Consider the following 26339-nt stretch of genomic DNA (forward strand, 5'->3'; position numbering starts at 1 on the left):
AGGTGGTTCCCCTGGAAAGAGCTCGCCAAGTTCTCCGAATCATAGCTAGCTACAAAAATACCAACTCCTTTTTTGATGACTTTTCACATTATGAGAAGAGGCAAGAGGAAGAGGACAGTGTCAAGAAGGTGATTAAAAATTAGAGAGGCACACGCGATCAGGAACAACACACAGGCTTTCACCTCCACTCCTATGTTGGTGTGGAACGGAAAGGACTTCAACCAAGCAAATATATAATTACCACATTACTGGACAAACTGAAAAACTAGGGGCCAAAGCCTCCAAATTTGTACCCCCTTCTCAGGCTCGGACTGGGCCACCGGGGAGCCGGTGAACTCACTGGTAGGCCCAGCCGAGTTTAATCCACGTCCTCTTTTATGGGGGCCTACAAGAGTTGGACTGAGGGGAGCAGAGGTGCACGCTGCGCTCTCCTTCCCAGTCACAGGAGTAGCGGGTGATCAAATTCCCAGGCGGCGGTGGTGACCGAGGGGAGAAGAGTCATGCATTGCGCTCTCCTCCCCGTCCCTCAGCCACGGGAGCAGCAGATGATCCCGGGCGGGGGCGGTGACAAGTCAGAGCATGATTTCTTTAAAACTGCAGATGGCCAGTGAGTTAAGGGTTCAGCAAAAATTCAGTCTGTTTCTATTTTTAAAGCAGTGTAACCCCCTAATGTTACTTTCATTTACTGACTTTTACTTGCTATCCTGCAACGTTTACTAAATAAAGTGGTCTGTGCTGGCCGGCATCCCCAGTGACAGTCCGATCTTCCTGGGACAATGGAGGAAGTGCCCCCTACAGGCTTGGAGCCCGGCGGCTGCTGACTCTATAGTCTCCGGGAGTTCTACCCCTGTCCCATGGCCAACAAATGTCTCCACTGGTGCCTTATTCAAACAACCACATCACCATCAGAATCCTCATCGTCAACTGCCTCCTCAGCGCCAGCTACACCAATATCCTCCTCATCCTGGTGTACTTCTACAGTGACACCCTCAATCTCAATATCAGCAACTGGACTGGCGGTGCTCCTCCCAGCACTTGCACAGGGTGTGCAAATGGTGGCAGGAGCTTCCTCTTTCAATACAGTCTTGGAAAGGTCAGGCCTAGACATCGCAACCACGGACATACTTGGACTCTCCTTGGGAATTTGTGATATCTCTGAACGCACAGTTGTTTTTTCCTGTGCTTTAACAAGCTTTATTTTTTTATTTGTTGAGAGGGAGGAGGGCTTCCATCTTCATGAGAAGTTGAACTACCAGTCATGAACATGGGCCAAGGCCTTAGTCTTTCCTTGCCACTTTGTGTTCTGAATGGCATATTGCCAATTTTATGTTTCTTATCAGATATTTTTTTTTTGTTCTCAATTTTTGCTTCTTGGATTTTACATGCCCTCGTTGACATTGGGCATCGGCATTAGCAGATGACGTTGATGGAATTGCATCATCAATGTCATGACTGGTGGCAGCAGCAGCTTCAGCACTAGTACTAGGAACTGGAAGTGGTTCCTGATCGTTCACTATTTTTTCCTCCAATTATTTGGTCTCCATTTCATAGGACAGCACCCCTTTATTATTACAGCACACAGAACAGTGCTCCTTTATTTTCACAGCACTCCCGTATTTTTACAGCATATAGGACAGGGCCAGTGTACATTTATTTTCACAGCACCCCTGGATTTTTAAAGCATACAGGACCAGGCCAGCACCCCTGTATGTTCACAACACCCCTGTAATTTTACAGCACACAAGATAGGGCCAGTGTACATTTATTTTTACAGCACCCCTGATTTTTTACAGCATACAAGACAGGGCCAGTGTACATTTATTTTCACAGCACCCCTGAATTTTTACAGCATACAGAACAGGGCCAACACCCCTGTATTTTCACAGCATACAGGACAGTGCCCCTGTACAGCACAGTGACAGCCAGGACATCAACACCCATGTACAGCTGCAGCACCCCTAACAGCACATGACACCACAGTGTGTGACAGGACAGCACCCCTAACAGCACAGTGACAGAACAGCACCCCTAGAGAGCACACACTGACCCCACCCGACGCCACCACCCACAGAGAGAGGCAGAGGTCTGTCTCCCTCACTCTCCAAGTCCGGAGTGAAAAAGGCGGCCACGCATGGCTGTTTATATGGAATCCAAAACCCGTGAGAATCCGACAGCGGGAGGGGGGTTTCGGTTCTCCGAGAACCGAACCCGCTCATCTCTGATATAGATATATATATATATATATATATATATATATATATACATATGCACACACACAATGACACAAAAAATATTCCAGAGGGCGCTAGATGAACTATATAGTTTTGTAACTTCTTGTAAATGTTTTCATATTGCCCATATAAATATAACCATACTGTATGTAGCGGCAGGTAATTGCTTGAAGGTAGCTTAAATAAGAGACTCTTCCATGTGGTAGACAGTAATTTCCAATACTTGAAGTGAAGAGATATTGTGGAGATTCCCAATCACTGAAATTAAACACCCAAAAAGGCCAATGGCCAATTAGTAGAAGATACCCAAGTTTTTATTCTTAATACAAAGATTTCAATATTTAAAAATTACTTAAAATGCTTACACATAACATAAATCACAGCCAATACAGGAGAGATGACACATAATCCCACCTTCACCTTAACAAGGCATGAGTTTAAAAGGTGGAAACCTCACAGATTGGACGGTGGATATTGAATGGATACAACCCTATGCGTTTTGTCCTAATAATGCCTTCCTCAGGGGTAGGTATCTTGAACATGGGTGAAAGACAGTTCAACTACATATGAAAGGCGCATCTAATTGTGATAAAATGGCACTTTTTATCAATACTGCTCTTTTTCAAACGAATTAGATCTGGGACCCATTTAAAGCCATAAAGGTGCATATCAAATTGTGATCAAATAGCAGAAAAGCAGCTTAGAAATACAGCTCTTTTTTAAACAATATATGTCTGAGACACTTAAAAGGCTTCTAGTCCTTTTCTCTCTCAAGTGCAACTAATGTACTTCACTGGTCTCTAGCTGTGATTGCATGGCTCGCCCTGCCCTAAAAACGTCCCTATCTGTAGTTAGCCTATTAGTTATGTCTTTGACAGTATCCCAATATCATTACTTATATTTGAGCACCATTCTTGTAGTGTTCTTCTGAAATGAGAAGCTTCATTAGACCGCCTAGCTTCATACACTTTACCTCTTGCCAGAATAGCCTGATGGGCCTGAACAGAATACCAGTTCTGTGACAGTTTGTGGTGGCTAAATGCAGTGGTGGCACTGGGGTCAGTGACACCCAGTGCGGCCAAGAGCCCCCTTGTGCCTGACTGGTGTGTGCAACCAAAAAGGAGGATTGGCTTCATTGGTAGTAGGTGTAGCCTTGCAGAAGGCCCATGTGGATCACTAAGGGGGTGTGGCCTCGCAAGAAGCTCCCTGGTTACATAACTCTGGGGAGTGTGCCCAGCTTTCCCAGATGCTGGGCTGCCCCCTAAGACTAGTGCTTGCAATGCTGACTCCTCCTCAGTGACAGGAGCCGCTTGCTGCAAGACAATGTGACTTTTGTGACTGTGGAGGAGCTGGCATTTTGGTGTTACCCCCTGGAAGGGTGACACCTGGATATCAGTGGCATAACTAGAATTTTTTCTCCCCCAAGCCAAAACATTCTCTGGCGCGCCCCCCCCCATATAATTGCCACTAGTAAAGTGATGAATCGTGTGCGGGCATGCTGTTATGAGTGTAGCTTTGCATAAAGGGGTGTGGCATTGCAGGAAAAGACTACCTTATACCCCAGTTTTGCAACCTGCACTCAGAGACGTTAGCCACCACTAGAAAAATAATAATCCTGATTCATGCCCCTTACATTATTTGTAATTTTTCCTCCTTATAGTAATGCCCAGTATACATTATGCCACATACTGCAATGGCCCTTAGACATCATGCCACACACAATAATGCCCATTACACAATATGTCACACACCGTAATGCCCCTGACACATTATGCCACACCGTAATGCATGTGACACATTATGCCATGCATCGCAATGCCCGTTATACATTATGCTACACACTGCAATGCTCCTGAGACATTAAACCACATACCACAATGCCCGTGATATAGTATACCACACATCATAATGCCTGTGACACATTATGACACACAGCGCAATGTCCGTGATACATTATGCCACACTACACAATGCCCATTACACATTAAGCCCTACAGTAAGGCTTCTAATTACTTTTAAATTACCTGCTCATTGCCAGGGGTTTCATGCTCTTGGTTCCATGCACGGTTTCAGGGGTTTTCATGCTCAGGGTGTCATGCTCGTTGCCAGGGGTTTCATGCGCTACCTGTTATGCTTGTTGCCAGGGGTATCATGTTCTGGGTGTCAAGCTCGTTGCCAGGGGTTTCATGCAGTGGGTGTCATGCTCGTTGCTAAGGGGGTAATGCTTGTTGCCAGGGATTTCATGAGCCGGGTGTTGTGCTTGTTACCAGGGGGTAATGCTTGTTGCTAGGGCTGTGCTCCCAGTGCCAGATATTCCCCCACAGTGCAAGATAAAAATATACCCCTATAGTGCCAGAAACACATATGCCCCCTGTGACACATATGCCTCCAGTGCCCCATATATTCCCCCCCCCCCCCAGTGTCAGCTATAAATATGCCCAGTAGCGGATCTTGCTACAGGCAAGCATGATTTTTCGCCGGCGCGCCGCCTTCTGGAGGGCGCCACCGCCGTGGCAAGATCCACTACTGGTGCCGCCCGGTGCTGTGTAGATACCCAGTGCTGTGCGGTGCGCAATGAAGTCATCGCGCACCCGCACTGCATTGCGGGAGCGGCACATAGATGCTAGAGGTCATAATTGACCTCTAGTAACTATGCAGTGCTATGGGAGAGACGTCATGACGTCTCTCCCATAGATCCAAGGCGGCCGGAGACAGAGGGCAGCAGCGGTTGGGAAGCAGGAGCGGGGATTGCAAGTATTAATTTATTTTTATTTATTTTTTTGTAAGCAGCGCAACTAGGGGACACAACTCTACAGGGGGCACAGTATTGGGGGAAATACTACTGGGGGCACAACTCTACAGGGGGCACAGTACTGGGGGCAATACTACTGGGGGCACAACTCTACAGGAAGCTCAGTACTGGGGGCAATACTGCAGGGGGCACAACTCTACAGGGGGCACAACTCTACAGGCGACACAGTACTGGGGGCACAACTACTGAGGGCACAGCTACAGGGGGCACAGTACTGGGGGCAATACTACTGGGGGCACAACTCTACAGGGGGCACAGTACTGGGGGCAATACTGCAGGAGGCACAACTCTACAGGGGGCACAACTCTACAGGGGGCACAGTACTGGGGGTAGAACTACTGAGGGCACAGCTACAGGGGGCATAACTGACCACACCCCTTCTCCATGAAGCCACGCCCCTATTTTTTTACCTGGGCACCACAAGGTCTAGATCCGGCCCTGCATATGCCCCCAGTGCCAAATATGCCCCCCCAGTGCCAGGTAACGCCCCCCCCCCCCCCCCCCGCCCCGCTGCTATGCGGGAAGGAGGGTACAGCCTGTGAGTCCGGGAATCAGCCGGAGGGCACAGCGCGCGCCTCTCCTGTGTCCGTCCTGCGTCTCCAGTGGTGTGTCTGTCAAATGAAGTGCCGGTTCGTGAGCCAATCAGAGCTCGCGGACCGGCAGCTGCAGCTCCTGATTGGCTGCCGGTCTGCGAGCTCTGATTGGCTCATGAACCGGCACTTCATTTGACAGACACGCCGCTGCCGGAGACCCGCCAGGATGGACACAGGAGAGGCGCGAGCTGTGCCCTCCAGCTCCTTCCCAAACTCACGGCAGCAATCAGTGGCGGCACCCGCGCAGCCCTGCTCCTCCGCAGTGGCTGCGGGGGTGGGTGTTACGCCACTGACCTGGATGCAACCTGCACCCTCCACACCCCCTTGTGATGCCTTTGTAAAATGATTTCAGCAGGCAGACAAACTCAATGGGTGGACACCCCCTTCTCCTTACCATCTAGTAGGTGTAGCATCTGCTGAGGGGAACAAATGGGCTATCTTCTTTTTCTGAGAAGGAGTGACCACGTCACACTTGCCTACTTTTGAAAAAGCTTTTCAGGGAGATTGTGAAAGTAACACCTATCAGCGCGGGCGAGTACTACTACATCGGGGAGGCGTGTCATGAAAATGACTTACATCCAAATGTAAATGAGCCCCAAAGTTAGTAAGATCTATTTGTTGAAGAAAAGACACTGATATTTTGCAGGATTTGTTTGTGTATTGTGTCTTACAAGAGGTTCAATATACTGTAAGTGGCCATAGGGATCCATTGTGCCTTATAACCAATGCAGGGAAATGGCACTAAGGATCCCATTTGAATGTATGTATCTCTGATTTATTTTTCCCCCAAGAATGAGGGAGATTAATGGACTTTTCAGGGAGTGAGGGAGATTGCTGCTATTTCAGGGAGTCTCCTGCAGAATGAGGGAGGGTAGGCAACTATGGACCACGTATCTCCACATAACGTCATGCCTCCCCCTCAGAACACATGTATTTCTATATTGAGAGTCAACTCATCAGGAGGCACCCAAATATCCAGGTCAGGACATATTCTTGCAAGTGCTATTGCTGATTAATGTTATACTTTTGACAGTTCAGAGACTGACACCTACTTTTCTATAATTAGTATAAATAAAAATAAATACACTATTGTGGTTTTGCCAACAAACATTGGGCCCAATTCAGACCTGACTGCTGTTCTGCGAATTCGCACAGCGGCCGATTATCAAATGGCTGTACATGCGTATGCACCCCAATGCGCAGGTGCGTCACCAAACAGCAACAGGAGGTGCGAAAATTTGGTGTTTGACAGGAAGAAGACGTTTGTGGGTGGTAACTGGCTGTTTTCAGGGAGTGTCAGGGAAAATGCAGGCGTTCCCAAGCGTTTTAAAGGAGGGTGTGTGACGCCAGCTCTGGCCCGATCAGCCTGATTCTTTCGCACTGTAGGAGTAAGTCCTGGGCTACGCACAGACTGGAAAAATCATTTGTTGGTGAGTGAGTTTCGGACAGATTTGCAGCTGTCCGCTGTGGCAGATTTTTTTACACAGCGTACACATGCATTTGCACCAGAGGCGTATCTAGCACGGGGCGAGCAGGGCACGTGCCCTGGGCGCCATGGCAGCCCCAACAGAGGGGGGCGCCACCGGCACCTGCACGGCCCACTCGCCCCATGCTTCAGGGATTCCGCCGGCGCTACCCGCGGCGCTTTCCCTGTCTCCCCGGCAGCTGTGCCTGTCACAATAGACAGGCAGCGGCAGCCAGGAGCCTCCCCCTACTCCCCCCTGCAAAGTGACTGTGTGTGTGTACACGATCGCGTGCGCGATCGCGACCGCGGAGGTGCGCGCATGCGCGATCGCGACCTCGGGGGAGGGGGGGGGGCGTGCGGCCCCTGCCCTGAACAGCAGTGAGTGGCGTGCAGGTGAGCGGGAAGGGGGTGCGGGACATTTTTTTTGTGTGTGTGTTAAGTGTGTGTGTGTCGGACAGTGTGCGTGTGTGTTGTGTGTGGGACATTGTGTGTGTGTGGGACAGTGTGAGTGTTAATTGTGTGTGTGGGACAGTTTGAGTGTGTGTAAATTGTGTGTGTGTGTGACTGCGTGTGTGTGTGGGACAGTGTGCGTGTGTTAATTGTGTGAGTGTGTGTGACAGTGTGAGTGTGTTAATTGTGTGTGTGGGACAGTGCGTGTTTGTTAATTGTGTGTGTGTGTGTGTGTGTGTGTGACAGTGTGTGTGTGTTAAGTGTGTGTGTGTGTGTGTGTGTGTGACAGTGTGAGTGTGTTAATTGTGTGTGTGGGACAGTGCGTGTTTGTTAATTGTGTGTGTGTGACAGTGTGAGTGTGTTAATTGTGTGTGTGGGACAGTTTTGAGTGCGTGTTAATTGTGTGTGTGTGGGACAGTGTGCGTGTGTGTTAATTGTGTATGTGTGGGACAGTGTGAGTGTGTTAATTGTGTGTGTGTGTGGGACAGTGTGAGTGTGTTAATTGTGTGTGTGTGTGGGACAGTTTGAGTGTGTGTTAATTGTGTGTGTGTGGGACCGTGTGCGTGTGTGTTAATTGTGTGTGTGTGGGACAGTGTGCGTGTGTATCAATTGTGTGTGTGTGGGACAGTGTGCGTGTGTTAAGTGTGTGTGTGTGGGACAGTGTGAGTGTGTTAATTGTGTGCGTGTTTGTTAATTGTGTGTGGGACAGTGTGCGTGTGTGTTATTTGTGTGTGTGGGACAGTGTGCGTGCGTGTGTGTTAATTATGTGTGGGACAGTGTGCGTGTGTTAATTGTGTGTGTGTGTGTTAATTGTCCCGGCGGTTATTGGCGTCTGTAGTGTGCGCCCCATCCTCCTCCGCTGCCGCTGACAGGATCGGCGGTGTGCGGCTCTCCCCCTCCTCCGCCGGCTCCGTCCTCCCGTCGTGGCCCTGCAGTGTGTGCCGGTCTCCCCAGCAGCAGCAGCAGGTTAGTCTCTCTCCCCCCCCCCCCCCTCTCTCTCTCTCTCTCTCTCCTCCTGTGGATTGCAGTTTGTAAGTATCATTTTAATTTTTACAGGTACCCCTATTGAATTCTACTGGACAAGTGGACGTGATCGGCGTGGGATGTAGGTAAGTAATCTGTCTTATTTTTACAGGTACCCCTATTGGATTCTACTGGACAAGTGGACGTGATCGGCGTGGGATGTAGGTAAGTAATCTCTCTCTCATTTTCACAGGTACCCCTATTGGATTCTACTGGACAAGTGGACGTGACCGGCGTGGGATGTAGGTAAGTAATCTGTCTCTCATTTTTACAGATTCCCCTACTGGATTCTACTGGACAAGTGGACGTGACCGGCGTGGGATGTAGGTAAGTAATCTCTCTCTCATTTTCACAGGTACCCCTATTGCATTCTACTGGACAAATGGACGTGACCGGCGTGGGATGTAGGTAAGTAATCTGTCTCTCATTTTTACAGATTCCCCTACTGGATTCTACTGGACAAGTGGACGTGACTGGCGTGGGATGTAGGTAAGTAATCTGTCTCTCATTTTTACAGGTACCCCTATTGAATTCTACTGGACAAGTGGACGTGACCAGCGTGGGATGTAGGTAAGTAATCTGTCTCTCATTTTTACAGGTACCCCTATTGGATTCTACTGGACAAGTGGACGTGACCGGCGTGGGATGTAGGTAAGTAATCTGTCTCTCATTTTTACAGGTACCCCTATTGGATTCTACTGGACAAGTGGACGTGACTGGCGTGGGATGTAGGTAAGTAATCTGTCTCTCATGTTTACAGATTCCCCTACTGGATTCTACTGGACAAGTGGACGTGACCGGCGTGGGACGTAGGTAAGTAATCTGTCTCTCATTTTTACAGGTAATGCTATTGGATTCTACTGGACAAGTGGACGTGACCGGCGTGGGATGTAGGTAAGTAATCTGTCTCTCATTTTTACAGGTACCCCTATTGGATTCTACTGGACAAGTGGACGTGACTGGCGTGGGATGTAGGTAAGTAATCTGTCTCTCATTTTTACAGATTCCCCTACTGGATTCTACTGGACAAGTGGACGTGACCGGCGTGGGATGTAGGTAAGTAATCTGTCTCTCATTTTTACAGATTCCCCTACTGGATTCTAATGGACAAGTGGACGTGACCGGCGTGGGATGTAGGTAAGTAATGTGTCTCTCATTTTTACAGCTGCCCCTATTGGATTCTACTGGACAAGTGGACGTGACCGGCGTGGGATATAGGTAAGTATGTGTGAGTGTGTCAGTGTGCTTTAATAAATTTTTACTGTCACGGTGTGTGAGTTGTGTTTTTATTTGGGTATTTTTTCTGTTGTAGAACTACAGGTACCGGCGGGCCCGTTATTTCCCTGCATGTTGGTACTTGAGGTTCTCCAAGTACCAGCAAGCGGGGAGGCTTTCTGAGCCTTGTAGTTCCACAACAAAAAACAATATTCTTTTTTTACTTACATGGCTATCAGCCTCCCATCCACAGCCCACGGATGGGGGGGACAGCCTCGGGCTTCACCCCTGGCCCTTGGGTGCCTGGAGGGGGGGTGACCCCTTGATTTAAGGGGTCCCCACTCCTCCAGGGAACCCCGGCCAGTGGTGACTAGTTGGGGGGGTAATGCCACGGCCGCAGGGACCTACATAAATGTGTCCCCTGGCTGTGGCATTATGTCCCTGGCTAGTGGAGCCCGGTGCTGGTTTTAAAAATACGGGGGGACCCCTACATCTTTTGTCCCCCGTATTTTTGGAACCAGGACTGGACTAAGAGCCCGATGCTGGTTGTCTAAATACGGGGAACCCCTGTCCAATTTTTTCCCAGTATTTAAACAACCAGGACCGGCTCAAAGAGCCCGAGGCTGGTTATACTTAGGAGGGGGACCTCACGCAGTTTTTTTTTACATTTTTAACCCATTCAGACCCTTCTCCATTAAGTTAATGGAAACCCTGGACAACAAAATTGCATTCATGTCCTCCTCCCGCTCCCTTCCCAGTCCCAAACACTGATTATTATTTTTTTCTATAAAAATGTACAATATATCATAAGTATGATGAGCAGGCATGCAGCGGGCATTGGCGACTTTGGACTGAGTTGCAAATTAGTGGCGGAGGGCTGGGTCAGTTGATGGTGGGCGAGTTTGTAAGCCATTGGTGGTGGCAGCGGGCATCGGCTCAGAGGCAGTGGTGGGCATTGGCTCGGTGGCGGTAGGGTTCATCGACAGGATTCGGCGGACATTATGGCTGTAGTGCCTCACCGCACGCCACTGACCTCACCGCACGCCACTGGTGGGACAGTGTGCCTGTGTGTTAATTGTGTGTGTGGGACAGTGTGAGTGTGTGTTAATTGTGTGTGTGTGGAACAGTGTCAGTGTGTGTAAATTTTTGCAGTCCAGTGTGTGTGTGGGGGAGAGGAAAGTATGAGAATGTGTGTGTGTGTAGTCTGAGTGGGTGTGTGTAGGATTTGGGTGTGGCCAGTCTGTGTGTGTGTAATCAGTGTGTGTGGGATGTACTAATGGCCATTTACCGAAGAGAGATATGTATTAAACCACGGGCACTGAGATGCCCTTCTCACTCACCATCCAGCTGGGTGGGCGAGCCGGGCGGGTGGAAAGCCAGCAGCAGGGGCAGCATGCCGGATATCAGCAGCCGAGGGTGGGGGCTGTAATGCACATGCGAAGCCCAAAGCCGGAGATCAGCAGCATGCTGACGGCAATAAGCAGCTTCTGCTTCCGCGTTCAACATGCTGCTGATCTCCGGCTTTGGGCTACGCAGGGTTCGGGGGATGGGTGTCCTCTGCCGGTGTACTGCAGCTCTGGGGGTGCGGGCTCCGGAGGCTTTCAGCACTGTTGAATATCCAGCTGCCTCAAGTATGTACAGCCCGCACCCTCTGCTGCTGATATCCGGCATGCTGCTGCTGGCTGTCCCCCCGCCCGGCTCGGCCACACAGCTGTATGGTGAGAAGGGCATCTCAGTTCCTGAGGTTTAACACATATGCCTCAGAAAATGGCCTCTGCGGTAAACGATACTAATGCTTACCGTGACAGTAACAGCGGGGAGGAAGGCGCACATCGGGATCCTGCAGCATGAAACAAGAACCCCTTCGGAGCGCAGCAGGCCACACTGAAAAGGGTGCATACCCGGTGCGGTGCTCTGCATCCCGGGTGGTGCCGAAGATGTGGAGTGTCGGAGGTGGCAGAAGCGCCGCAGCTTGGGGTGAGAAACCGCTGCAGCCCTTCCGCTGCTAAACTCTGCAATTAGTCTATTAAGGGGGTGGGCTCCCCTCATCATAGTGCCCCACAGGCCATGTTAATTCTGGGGGTAGGATCCCCTAACTCTATAATGGGAATTTTGGCTCATATCATGTGCTGTAACGTGAATTTTGGCTAATACCATGTGCTATAATGTGAATTTCGGCTCATACTATGTGGGGTAATGTGAATTTTGGCTCATTCCGTGTGCTGTAATGTGAATTTCGGCTCATACCGTGTGTTGTAATGTGAATTTCTGCTCATACCATGTGGGGAAATGTGAATTTTGGCTCATACCATGTGGAGTAATGTGAATTTTGGCTCATACCGTGTGCTATAATGTGAATTTCGGCTCATACCGTGTGCTATAATGTGAATTTTGGCTCATACCATGTGGGGTAATGTGAATTTCGGCTCATACTGTGTGCTATAATGTGAATTTCGGCTCATGCCGTGTGGGGCAATGTGAATTTCGGCTCATACTGTGTGCTATAATGTGAATTTCGGCTCATACCGTGTGCTATAATGTGAAAGGGGCACCAGTACTAGATAGTATAAGGGGTCCTACTACACTGAAGGACACGCCCCTTTTGAGTGACCACACCCCTTTTCCGGAGCGCGCACGCCTTCGGCGCGCGCATAATTGCTATCTGCACTCTTTCATTCCACCTTCAAAAATTCAACTTCGACCACTGCACCTACATACACATACATACACACACACCCTGACATCTTTATATGCAGTGACACCGGTGGCGTCTGCACATACTTTCCTTTTGTATTTTTTTTTTATTATCATTTTATTAATTTATTATTTTTATTAAGAAATTTTTTTTTTTTTTTGGGGGGGGGGGACATTATTGATCTTGCCCTGGGCTCCAAAAACCCTAGTTACGCCTCTGATTTGCACACTTGCATGGGACGGGTTTTCACTCTCCCTGGGCACTAACTATCTGATCGCAGACCTCTGCAAATTTGGGGCACAGGTTTCCTAAGTCAATCTCTGATGGACGGAAGATCCGGCCAATACCCATGAGGCCTGTACAGACTCATATGAAGATACTGCCTAAATATAAACCAAGAGATTGTGAGAAGTTAGTTGCTATGTGGTCATCACTTGTACACAGCTCTATCCAAAGCCATGTACCAAACGAGTGTTACATATATATGTAATATTTAACGAAGAGTAGTATTTCAAGAAACATGCCATGGGGCCAATAGTCCACTGAGGTTCACCTGCTTTACAAGCGTCCTTTAGAATTATATTGACTGTAAATGTTGGAAATTATGTATGTACTGTATATAATACATGCTTAAACACATTTTTAGAATTATTATTAAACTATTTCATTAATAAAGAACTGAAAATTATGGGGGTTATCCAGATTTGTTAGCAAAGTAAAAAAGCACACTAATGGGCAAAGCCATGTTGCACTGCAGGGAAGGCAGATGTAACAAATGCAGAGAGAGTTAGATTTGGGCGGGTTATATTGTTTCTGTGCAGGGTAATTACTGGCTGCTCTGTTTTTACACTGCAATTTAGATTTCAGTTTGAACAAACCCCCCAAATCTAAATCTCTCTGCACATGTTACATCTGCCCCCCTGCAATGCAACATGGCTTTGCTGACAAACCTGAATAATGTCCCATATAAAGTACATGTACATTGATATTGTAACTGTAAAATGGCTTTCTCTATTCATAATCACAGGATGAAGTTAATCAGATTATGGAAACAAACCTTTGGCTGAAACATGTAAGTATATAAAGAAAATAATACTCGGAAACTAGCGTTAAGGAGGTTATCTACTAAATGTGCAAAAGTGCAGAAACCCATAGCAACCAGATAAAATAACCAATGAGAAATCTACTTTTTATTACCTACCTTGCAATAGATCTTTAAGATCTAGGGCCTGATTCAGAAGTGGATGCAATCTTTTGTAGCAGCTGATGAATCTTTGGGGGTAATTCAGACCTTATCGCAAGCTAGCTTTTTTAGCTGCGCTGCGATCAGGTCAGAACTGCAGATGCGTATGCACCGTAATGCGCAGGCGCGTTGCTCAGGTACAAAGCGGATCGTTGCTGTGTGATGAGTTTTACGAAGAATCCATTCGCACAGCCGATCGCGAGGAGATTGACAGGAAGGGGGCATTTGTGGGTGGTAACTGATCGTTTTCTGGGAGTTATTGGAAAAACGCAGGCGTGTTCAAGCGTTTCCAGGGCGGGTGTCTGACATCAGTTCCGGTCCCAGACAGGCTGAAGTGATCGCGGCGGCTGAGTGAGTCCTGGGTTACTCAGAAACTGCAAAAGATATTTTTGTACTGGTCGGCTGCACATGCGTTCACACACACAGCTAAAATACACTCCCCTGTAGGCGGTGACTATCTGATTTGCAGAGCTGCAAAAAAACTGCTAGCGAGCGATCAGGTCTGAATTAGGCCCTTTGTACGCATCGCATGTGCAAATATATGCAAATGTTGCAGCCACTGGTGTGATACTCTGAAGATCAGATCGGAGTTACCTTGGTGGGGAAGTTTTCTTTTAGTAACTACACACCCCAGCAGAGAGGCAAGGATTTCCTAGGCACGGTTCAGATACAATATAACAACAATATTTATTCCGCAATCTGGTGTAATAATAAAACCTATTACAGATGGGTCACATATTTTGCAGTAGAAAAAATGCATTCCCAGTTTCAACAGAATACTGGATCAACAATAGTAATAGTAAAGATTTCTCTAAAGATATCTACAGTATATACTCATATACGTTTTAAAGATATTTACAAATGCTGAATATTCTATACAAAATTAAAGTAGATGAACTCAAATATTAGCCTAGAGCATAAACTATTTCTAACCCATGAATCAGTTAATTAACAGTGTAATCCAGCACATCAATAGCAAAAGAAAAAAAATGAAATGAACAGGTTCTTTATTAATAAATCACTGAAAGTACTTGTTGCAGCCAGTTGGTGCAAGCAGTGCCTTTTGGTTGGTAATAAATAAGACTAGTCTGCTTCATGCATGTACAGTACATAACTCATAGTAGCTTGTACATGGAAGCAAAGAATACTATGGGTAATAATCCTATCGTTCTCACCCAGCTTTAATATCACTAGTGAATCAGCTCACTCTCTGAATTTAGGCAAAGTTAGGTATGAAGACAACTGCAGGCTCCCTGCTGTAAGTGTAAGTGAATTTGGGTGGGATGTACTAAAAGGAAAATGTGGGGGTTTTACCACATTTTTATATGTACTAACCCCCAGCCAATTGATCTGCAGATATATCTGTTAGTGTGTACCCACCTTAAGATAGCTGCTGCTACTGCTGCGGTGGCTGTGGCTGCTGCACATGTCCACATAATTCAACACGGCACAAAGCCGTTTCATGTGAAAGGCTCTGAGTCACGGCCAAAAACCGTAAGCTTTTTGCTGTCCGGTGAGAACCGGTGGGTGTGAAATAGCCCTAACGTCACTAACTGGAGAATTGTGGGGCAGTTGTTCATTACAGTTGCAGCAGCCTGAGCCAATGAATTGATTCTTCGCGCGTGTGGGATACCACACAGGGATTTGAATTGAGCTACCCACTAGCAGTATTTTAGATCTGTCACTTGCTTACAAGCATTGGTCGCATTGAACCCTATGGTCGCTAAGAATGGACATCAGAACTAAGACACGGGAACCTTTACAACTGCATACAGAGACACAGTCTCAGGCTGGTTCATGCCCCCAAAACATGCAACTTGCCTGCGCTTTACTTACTACCCTCCCCCCGTTACCTTCCATGTCCTCACTGCTATCTAAGTTGGTGAGTGCACAGTGTAACTCTGACGCATGCACAGTCCAAAAAAATTGCTCAGCTTCGAAAACATCAGCATTACTACCATCTCTGAATTAGGCCCCTAATTAACGACTGCTCTGGGATACTTCAAATTTATGCTTTTATAGTAGATAACCCCCAGAGGCATTCTATTCAACATTGCTTGGTACAGTCAAGTAAGCATTATCATTTGGTTATAATAGGCATTGTTCTGTTGATGTAATATATATAGTTTTACATGTGATACCATCCATGGAAAGGGAGCACTTTCCTCACCAACTGCGGGTCCTGTGATGGCCAGCATATACCTCTCCTGGCATCCTGGAGGCTCCCTCTACTAATATTTGCTACACTGACAGACAGGGGCTGGCTGGCAACTTTTAGCCTGGGGGGCAAGTCCAGAGCACTGGCCCATAAGTAATGGCGCCATTTTAAATAGAGTTTTTTTTGTTTAAAAAATATTTATTAATAAAAAAAAAATTAGGCCTGGTGTAAATTATCCCAAAGATACTTTATTATAAATTTGTCAGTGCGGCCGTGGCTTCAGCAGAGCTGTGTAGTGCAGGGGTGGCCAACCAGTCAGTGGCAAAGAGCCAGAAAAGATCGGTAGTCAAGGGCAGGAGCCATATCATGCGCGTGCCGAAGATACGCAAGCAAAAATGGGGGCGTGGCATAGTTGTCACAAAGCCATACCCTATTTTTATGCGCACACCTTTCGGTTTGACGTTTGTTGGAGTATGACCTTGTGTCATTACCCCATTTTTAGTCATGTTGTACAGGGCCAGTTACATATAATGCCCCAGTACAGTGCCGCATACATATAAAAACACCAAAAATGGGTGCCTCCACAGTGCCAAATACATATATGCCCCCACAGTGCCAGATAATAAGATTTTAAACCTACCGGTAAATCTTTTTCTCCTAGTCCGTAGAGGATGCTGGGGACTCCGTAAGGACCATGGGGTATAGACGGGCTCCGCAGGAGACATGGGCACTCTAAAGACTTTAGAATGGGTGTGCACTGGCTCCTCCCTCTATGCCCCTCCTCCAGACCTCAGTTAAAGAAACTGTGCCCAGAGGAGACGGACAGTACGAGGAAAGGATTATTGTTAATCTAAGGGCAAGATTCATACCAGCCCACACCATCCACACCGTATAACCTGGAATATACGCAACCAGTTAACAGTATGAACAAAACAGCATCAGCCAAAGACTGATCTTAACTGTAACATAACCCTTATGTAAGCAACAACTATATACAAGCCTTGCAGAAATATGTCCGCACTGGGACGGGCGCCCAGAATCCTCTACAGACTAGGAGAAAAAGATTTACCGGTAGGTTTAAAATCTTATTTTCTCTTACGTCCTAGAGGATGCTGGGGACTCCGTAAGGACCATGGGGATTATACCAAAGCTCCAAACCGGGCGGGAGAGTGCGGATGACACTGCAGCACCGATTGAGCAAACATGAGGTCCTCATCAGCCATGGTATCAAACTTGTAGAATTTTGCAAAAGTGTTTGAACCCGACCAAGTAGCTGCTCAGCAAAGCTGTAACGCCGAGACGCCTCGGGCAGCCGCCCAAGAAGAGCCCACCTTCCTAGTGGAATGGGCCTTTACCGAATTTGGTAACGGCAATCCAGCCGTAGAATGAGCCTGCTGAATCGTGTTACAGATCCAGCGAGCAATAGTCTGCTTAGAAGCAGGAGCGCCAACCTTGTTGGCCGCATACAGGACAAACAGTGCCTCTGTTTTCCTAATCCGAGCCGTCCTGGCTACGTAAATTTTTAAGGCCCTGACTACATCCAGGGACTTGGAATCCTCCAAGTCTCCCGTAGCCACCGGCACCACAATAGGTTGGTTCATATGAAACGATGAAACCACCTTGGGCAAAAATTGAGGACGCGTCCTCAACTCTGCTCTATCCACATGGAAAATCAGATAGGGGCTTTTGTGAGACAAAGCCGCCAATTCGGACACCCGCCTTGCAGATGCCAAGGCCAACAACATGACCACCTTCCAAGTGAGAAATTTTAATTCAACTGTTTGAATAGGCTCAAACCAGTGAGATTTTAGGAACTGTAACACCACGTTAAGGTCCCAAGGTGCCACTGGGGGCACAAAAGGAGGCTGTATGTGCCGCACTCCCTTTACAAAAGTCTGGACTTCTGGGAGAGAAGCCAATTCCTTCTGAAAGAATATAGATAGGGCCGAAATCTGTACCTTAATGGAGCCTAACTTCAGGCCCATATCCACTCCTGTCTGTAGAAAGTGGAGAAAACGGCCCAAGTGGAAATCTTCTGTAGGAGCATTCTTGACTTCACACCAAGATACATACTTCCTCCAGATACGGTGATAATGTTTCGCCGTCACCTCCTTCCTAGCCTTTATCAGAGTAGGGATGACTTCCTCTGGAATACCTTTCCCAGCTAGGATTCGGTGTTCAACCGCCATGCCATCAAACGTAACCACGGTAAGTCTTGGAATACTCAGGGCCCCTGCTGCAACAGGTCCTCCCTGAGAGGAAGAGGCCATGGATCTTCTGTGAGCATCTCCTGAAGATCTGAATACCAGGCCCTTCGAGGCCTATCTGGAACAAAGAGTATTGTCTGAACTCTTTTTCGTCTTATGATTCTCAATATTTTTGAGATGAGAGGAAGAGGAGGGAACACATAGACCGATTGAAACACCCACAGTGTCACCAGGGCGTCTACCGCTACTGCCTGAGGGTCCCTTGACCTGGCACAATACCTCCGAAGCTTCTTGTTGAGGCGTGACGCCATCATGTCTATTTGAGGAAGTACCCAAAGACTTGTTATCTCTGCAAAAACTTCGTGATGAAGTCCCCACTCTCCTGGATGGAGATCGTGTCTGCTGAGGAAGTCTGCTTCCCAGTTGTCCACCCCCGGAATGAAGACTGCTGACAGAGCGCTTACGTGATTTTCCGCCCAGCGAAGAATCCTGGTGGCTTCCGCCATTGCCACTCTGCTCCTTGTCCCGCCTTGGCGGTTTACATGAGCCACGGCTGTGACGTTGTCTGATTGAATCTGAACCGGTAGGACGCGAATAAGATTCTCCGCTTGTCGTAGGCCGTTGTATATGGCCCTTAATTCTAGAATGTTGATGTGTAAACAAGCCTCCTGGCTCAACCATAGTCCCTGAAAATTTCTTCCTTGTGTGACTGCTCCCCATCCTTGGAGGCTCGCGTCCGTGGTCACCAGAACCCAGTCCTGAATGCCGAACCTGCGACCCTCTAGAAGGTGAGCACTCTGCAGCTACCACAGGAGAGACACCCTGGCCCTGGGGGACAGGTTTATTTTCTGATGAATTTGAAGATGGGACCCGGACCACTTGTCCAGAAGGTCCCACTGAAATGTCCTCGCATGAAACCTGCCGAAGGGGATCGTCTCGTAGGTCGCCACCATTTTCCCATTACTCGAGTGCATTGATGAACTGACACTCTGTTCGGTTTTAACAGGTCTCTTACCATGTTCTGGAGTTCCTGGGCTTTTTCCATCGGGAGAAAAACCCTCTTTTGTTCCGTGTCCAGAATCATGCCTAAGAACGATAGCCGAGTCGTTGAAACCAACTGCTGGAGCACTCTCAGGGAGAGCGACACGCTTTTCAGCAACTGATCTCTCGATCTCGCTTTTATCAGGAGATCGTCCAAGTACGGGATAATTGTGACTCCCTGCCTGCGCAGGAGCACCATCATTTCCGCCATTACCTTGGTGAAAATCCTCGGGCCGTGGAAAGCCCAAACGGCAACGTCTGAAACTGGTAATGACAGCCCTGTACAGCGAATCTCAGGTACGCCTGATGAGGGGGATATATGGGGACATGAAGGTATGCATCCTTTATATCTAGTGATACCATAAACCCCCCCCCCCCTTCCAGGCTGGAGATAACTGCCCAGAGCGATTCCATCTTGAATTTGAACTTTTGCAAGTATAGGTTTAGGGATTTTAGATTTAGAATGGGTCTGACCGAGCCATCCGGTTTTGGAACCACAAACAGGGTTGAATAGTACCCCTTCCCCTGTTGAACTAGGGAAACCTTGACAATCACTTGCTGTTGACACAGCTTTTGAATTGCAGCTAAAACTATCTCCCTTTCTGGGGGAGAAGCTGGTAAAACCGATTTGAAAAATCGGCGCGGAGGCACTTCTTCGAATTCCAGCTTGTAGCCCTGGGATACAATTTCCATCGCCCAAGGATCCATGTCTGACTGAACCCAGACGTGGTTGAAGAGTCGAAGACGTGCCCCCACCGGCGCGGACTCCCTCAATGGAGCCCCAGCGTCATGCGGTGGATTTAGTAGAAGCCGGGGAGGACTTCTGCTCCTGGGAACTAGCCGTGGCAGGCATTCTTTTCCCTTTACCCTTACCTCTGGCGAGGAAGGAAGTGCCCCGACCTCTTCTGGATTTATGCGACCGAAAGGACTGCATCTGATATTGTGGTGTTTTCTTTTGCTGTGGGGGAACATAAGGCAAAAAAGTAGATTTACCCGCGGTAGCTGTGGAAACCAGGGGGTTTATTTACTAATATTCGTGTTTTGTCCGTTTTGAAGGGTGTTTGAACTCGAATGGTATCGGGTGCATTTTACTGCAACTTTTTGAATCCTGATACGGTCATTCACTAAGCTGCCGAGTTTTGCACAATCGTTTTTTCCGATGTCGATGTGATTCGTAATATCAGGCAGTGTTTTACGGGAGTGATGAGTAAAACACTGCCTGAAAAAACACAAGGAAACCCGGCCGGATCTGTGAGATGCATGCAGGGCTTCATTGTGTACCTTAAAAAGTTCATTAAAGTCTTTAAAATCCTGGAAAAAATTGCGTGGGGTCCCCCATCCTAATCATAACCAGCCCCGGGCTCTTTGAGCCGATCCTGGTTGAAAAAATATGGGGAAAAAAATGACAGTGGTTCCCCCATATTTGATCAACCAGCACCGGGCTCTGCGCCTGGTCCTGGTTCCAAAAATACGGGGGACAAAAAGCATAGGGGTCCCCCGTATTTCAGAAACCAGCACCGGGCTCCACTAGCTGGGGAGATAATGCCACAGCCGGGGGACACTTTGATATCGGTCCCTGCGGCCGTGCCATTAAAACCCCAACTAGTCACCCCTGGCCGGGGTACCCTGGAGGAGTGGGGACCCCTTCAATCAAGGGGTCCCCCCCCTCCAGCCACCCAAGGGCCAGGGGTGAAGCCCGAGGCTGTCCCCCCCATCCAAGGGCGGCGGATGGGGGGCTGATAGCCTTTTAAAAAAAAATTGAATATTGTTTTTAGTAGCAGTACTACAAGTCCCAGCAAGCCTCCACCGCAAGCTGGTACTTGGAGAACCACAAGTACCAGCATGCGGTGGAAAACCGGGCCCGCTGGCACCAGTAGTACTACTACTAAAAAAATACCCCAATAAAAACAGGAGACACACACCTTGAAAGTATAAGTTTATTACATACATGCACACCTCCAAACATACATACTTACCTGTGTTCACACGAGGGTCGGTCCTCTTCTCCATGTAGAATCCATGGGGTACCTGTGGAAAAAATTATACTCACATAATCCAGTGTAGATCGGTCCTCTTCTGTTCTCTGTATAATCCACGTACTTGTCAAAAAAATAAAACGCAAACCCGACCACGCACTGAAAGGGGCCCCATGTTTTCACATGGGACCCCTTTCCCCGACTGCCAGGACCCCCCCCTGACTCCTGTCTAAGAGGGTTCCTTCAGCCAATCAGGGAGCGCCACGTCGTGGCACCCTCCTGATTGGCTGTGTGCTCCTGTAGTGTCTGTCAGGCAGCACACGGCAGTGATACAATGTAGCGCCTATGCGCTCCATTGTAACCAATGGTGGGAACTTTGTGGTCAGCGGTGAGGTTACTTTCGGTCAACCGCCCGGTGCTGGTTTCTGAAATACGGGGGACCCCTACGCTTTTTGTCCCCCGTATTTTTGGAACCAGGACCAGGCGCAGAGCCCGGTGCTGGTTGATAAAATATGGGGGAACCCCTGTCATTTCCCCCCCCATATTTTTTCAACCAGGATCGGCTCAAAAAGCCTGAGGCTGGTTATGATTAGGAGGGGGGACCCCACGCACTTTTTTTTTTCTGATTTTAAACTAAACAGACCCTTTCCCATAGATAACCATGCACAGATCTCACTGATCCGTGTGCATGGTTATCCAAACTCGACTGGAAAAAGCAGGTCTATTTTTTTGCTGCTTTTTTTAACGATTCGAAAAAAAACAGACCCGCACTTGAGCACTCAGAAACTAACACCCAAATACGAATGAATAGTGAATGGCCGTATTCTATGAAATAACAGCCGCGTTTGACCGATGGTCTATTCATTCGTATTTCGGGACGTTGTCATTCAAACCATTACGAATAGACCAGACACTGCCGAGATTGGTGCTTAGTAAATTCCCTGATTGGGACTTAGAAAAAAAAACACAAATCGACCCAACTCGGATTTTTTGTAAATACTGGCCCAGGTTCGCGAGACCTTCCCCAAATAACACCTCACTCTTGTAAGGCAAAACCTCCATATGCCTCTTTGAGTCGGCATCACCCGTCCATTGTCGGGTCCACAGGGCTCGCCTAGCAGAAATTGCCATGGCGTTGGCTCTTGAACCTAGTAGGCCAAATGTCTCTCTGAGCGTCTCTCATATATAAGACTGCGTCTTTAATGTGACCTAAGGTCAATAAAATGGTATCCCTATCTAGGGTATCAATGTCAGCTGACAAGGTATCTGTCCAAGCTGCTACCACACTACAAACCCAAGCCGATGCTATTGCCGGTCTGAGCAAAGCACCCGTATGTGAATAAATTGATTTTAAGGTAGTTTCCTGTCTGCGATCAGCAGGATCCTTGAGGGCCGCTGTGTCTGGAGACGGTAGCGCCACCTTCTTGGACAAGCACGTTAAAGCCTTGTCCACCCTGGGCGAGGATTCCCCCCGAACCCTGTCCTGTGCAGGGAAAGGATACGCCATAAGAATCCTCTTGGGAATCTGCAGTTTTTAGTCTGGAGTTTCCCAAGCTTTTTCGAATAATGCGTTCAGCTCATGAGATGGGGGAAAGGTTACCTCAGGTTTCTTTTCCTTAAACATGCATACCCTCGTGTCAGAGACAGAGGGGTCATCTGTGATAAGTAAAACATCTTTTATTGCAATAATCATATAATGAATACTTTTGGCCACCCTTGGGTGTAACCTCGCATCATCGTAGTCGACACTGGAGTCAGAATCCGTGTCGGTATCAGTGTCTGCTACGTGGGACAGGTGACGTTTCTGAGACCCTGAAGGGCCCTGTGACACAGTCAAAGCCATTGATTGACTCCCTGTTTTATCCCTGGACTCTGCTTTGTCCAATCTCTTATGTAATAAAGCCACATTTGCATTTAAATCATTCCACATATCCAACCAATCAGGTGTCGGCGTTGCCAACGGAGACACCACAATCATCTGCTCCACCTCCTCCTTAGATGAGCCTTCCGCTTCAGACATGCCGACACACACGTACCGACACTGCCACACACTCAGGGATATATCTATATGGAGACAGTCCCCCAATAAGGCCCTTTGGAGAGACAGAGAGAGAGTATGCCAGCACACACCCAGCGCCACTTAGTATTCAGCGCTTTTATATATATACAGGTTGAGAATCCCATATCCAAAATGCTTGGGACCAGAGGTATTTTGGATATGGGATTTTTCCGTATTTTGGAATAATTGCATACCATAAAGAGATATCATGGTGATGGGACCTAAGTCTAAGCACAGAATGCATTTATGTTACATATACACCTTATACACACAGCCTGATGGTCATTTTAGCCAATATTTTTTGTAACTTTGTGCATTAAACAAAGTGTGTCTACATTCACACAATTCATTTATGTTTCATATACACCTTATACACACAGCCTGAAGGTCATTTAATAAAATATTTTTAATAACTTTGGCCCTCAATCCGAGTTGTTCGCTCGTTCTTTTTCATCGCATCGCAATGAAAATTCGCTTAGTACGCATGCGCAATGTCCGCACTGCGACTGCGCCAAGTAATTTTGCTAAGAAGAAAGGATTTTTACTCACGGCTTTTTCTTCGCTCCGGCGATCGTAGTGTGATTGACAGGAAATGGGTGTTACTGGGCGGAAACACGGCGTTTTATGGGCGTGTGGCTGAAAACGCTACCGTTTCCGGAAAAAACGCAGGAGTGGCCGGAGAAACGGGGGAGTGTCTGGGCGAACGCTGGGTGTGTTTGTGACGTCAAACCAGGAACGACAAGCACTGAACTGATCGCAGATGCCGAGTAAGTCTGAAGCTACTCTGAAACTGCTAAGTAGTTTGTAATCGCAATATTGCGAATACATCGTTCGCAATTTTAAGAAGCTAAGATTCACTCCCAGTAGGCGGCGGCTTAGCGTGAGCAACTCTGCTAAAATCGCCTTGCGAGCGATCAACTCGGAATGAGGGCCTTTGTGTATTAAACAAAGTTTGTGTACATTGAGCCATCAAAAACAAAGGTTTCACTCTCTCACTCTCAGTGAAAAAAGTCCGTATTTCGGAATATTCCGTATTTCGGAATATTTGGATATGGGATACTCAACCTGTATATATATATATATATGGAAAAGACAAGGGGGGAGGGACAAGCGCCCAATAGTGCAGTAACTTTACACCAATTTAGGTTGTATGTAATGTCGTATCTATGGATAATCTGCGTACCAGAAATGCGATCTTTAGTGGGCACATCAACGTTATAGTAGCTGGTATTTTACACGCAAAGTCCGGAAGTTAGGTGGACCGCAAATACCGGACCTTACTTCCGGTATTTGCGGTCCACCTAACTTCCGGACTTTGCGTTCCATATACAGGACGTGAGTTTTCTTCGCTTTCTGCAGTCTCCCGGCCAGCGTCCGTCGAGATCGGACCAGCCCACTTGCGAATTGATTGTCTGGAAAATATCCATATTAAGATATCTATTGACGTCCAACCTGGGGACCAATCGCGGTGTAAAATACCAGCTACTATAACGTTGATGTGCCCACTAAAGATCGCATTTCTGGTACGCAGATTATCCATAGATACGACATTACATACAACCTAAATTGGTGTAAAGTTACTGCACTATTGGGCGCTTGTCCCTCCCCCCTTGTCTTTTCCAGATTTATTTGTCACTAAACCTAGTGACACCTTGAAGGACTGAGCTGCCATCTACAGGATACCCTGTGGAACCAAAGTGCAAGTTTGATAAACCTAAGACATTCTTTGAACACATTTTCATTAATCAAGAAGGAAAGTAGCGCACCAACTAAATTCTATGATCATATATATATATATATATATATATATATAAATACACTCACTGCGCCAATAAAATGTGCCCCCCCCACCTCTTTTTTGCCCTCTGTAACCTTGTTCCATGGAGCCAGCTTCTCTGCAGTGTGCTGTGGAGAAAATGGCGCTGGTTAATGCTGGAGGACCAAGCCCCACCCCCTCACCGGCGGGCTTCGGTCCCGCTCAAATTATTTATACTGGCGGGGGTTTATTAATATACTGCCTCCGCAGTATCTCCTTTATATGCCAGTGTCCCTAGAGGTTTTTATTGCTGCCCAGGGCGCCCCCCCCCCCTGCGCCCTGCACCCTTACAGTGCCCGCTGTGTGTGTCTGTGTGGGAGCAATGGCGTGCAGCGTTACCGCTGCGCGCTTACCTCAGTGAAGATCTGAAGTCTTCTGCCGCCTGTGAAGTCTTCTTTTCTTCTTAATACTCACCCGGCTTCTATCTTCCGGCTCTATGAGGAGGACGGCGGCGCAGCTCCGGGACGAACGGCGAGGGTGAGACCTGCGTTCCGATCCTCTGGAGCTAATGGTGTCCAGTAGCCTAAGAAGCAGAGCCTATCATTTAAGTAGGTCTGCTTCTCTCTCCTCAGTCCCACGATGCAGGGAGCCTGTTGCCAGCAGTGCTCCCTGAAAATAAAAAACCTAACAAAATTCTTTTATCAGAGAAACTCAGTAGAGCTCCCCTGCAGTGCACCCAGTCTCCTCTGGGCACAGGATCTAACTGAGGTCTGGAGGAGGGGCATAGAGGGAGGAGCCAGTGCACACCCATTCTAAAGTCTTTAGAGTGCCCATGTCTCCTGCGGAGCCTGTCTATACCCCATGGTCCTTACAGAGTCCCCAGCATCCTCTAGGACGTAAGAGAAACATAGATGTCCCCACAGTGCCAGATACATATATTCCTCCACAGTGCCAGATACATATATGCCCCCATAGTGCCAGATATGCTCCCACTGCCAGATACACATCTCCCCAGTGCCAAATATGCCCCCACTGCCAGATACACGTCTCCCCAGTGCCAGATATGCCCCCAGTGTAAGATACACATGTCCTCCTAGTGCCAGATATGCCCCCAGTGCCAGATACACATGTCCCCCAGTGCCAGATACACATGTCCCCCCAGTGCCAGATATCCCCCGAGTGCCAAATATGACCCCAGTGCCAGATATGCCCCCACTGCTAGCTACACGTCTCCCGAGTGACAGATATGCCCCCACTGCCAAATATGCCCCCACTGCCAGATACATGTCACCCCACTGCCAGATACACATTTCCCCCCAGTGCCAGATATGCCCACAGTGCCAGATATGCCCACAGTGACAGATACACATGTCCCCCCAGTGCCAAATATGCCCCCAGTGCCAGATATGCCCCCA

At 47.9% G+C, this 26339-nt stretch overlaps 1 protein-coding gene across 5 annotated transcripts in view; it reads left to right on the forward strand.

Annotated features, from left to right (window-relative positions):
* The window catches only part of LOC134932296 (neuronal acetylcholine receptor subunit alpha-3-like), a 177233-nt gene that overhangs the window by 134438 nt on the left and 16456 nt on the right, over positions 1 to 26339 (forward strand). For all 5 annotated transcript variants that reach the window (XM_063926601.1, XM_063926603.1, XM_063926602.1 and 2 more), the window contains one exon: positions 13512 to 13556. In XM_063926601.1, the coding sequence (XP_063782671.1) occupies positions 13512 to 13556 (45 nt within the window). The remainder of the gene's footprint in view (positions 1 to 13511; positions 13557 to 26339) is intronic.

This window comes from Pseudophryne corroboree, chromosome 6, assembly GCF_028390025.1.
Source record: "Pseudophryne corroboree isolate aPseCor3 chromosome 6, aPseCor3.hap2, whole genome shotgun sequence".
NCBI lineage: Eukaryota > Metazoa > Chordata > Amphibia > Anura > Myobatrachidae > Pseudophryne > Pseudophryne corroboree.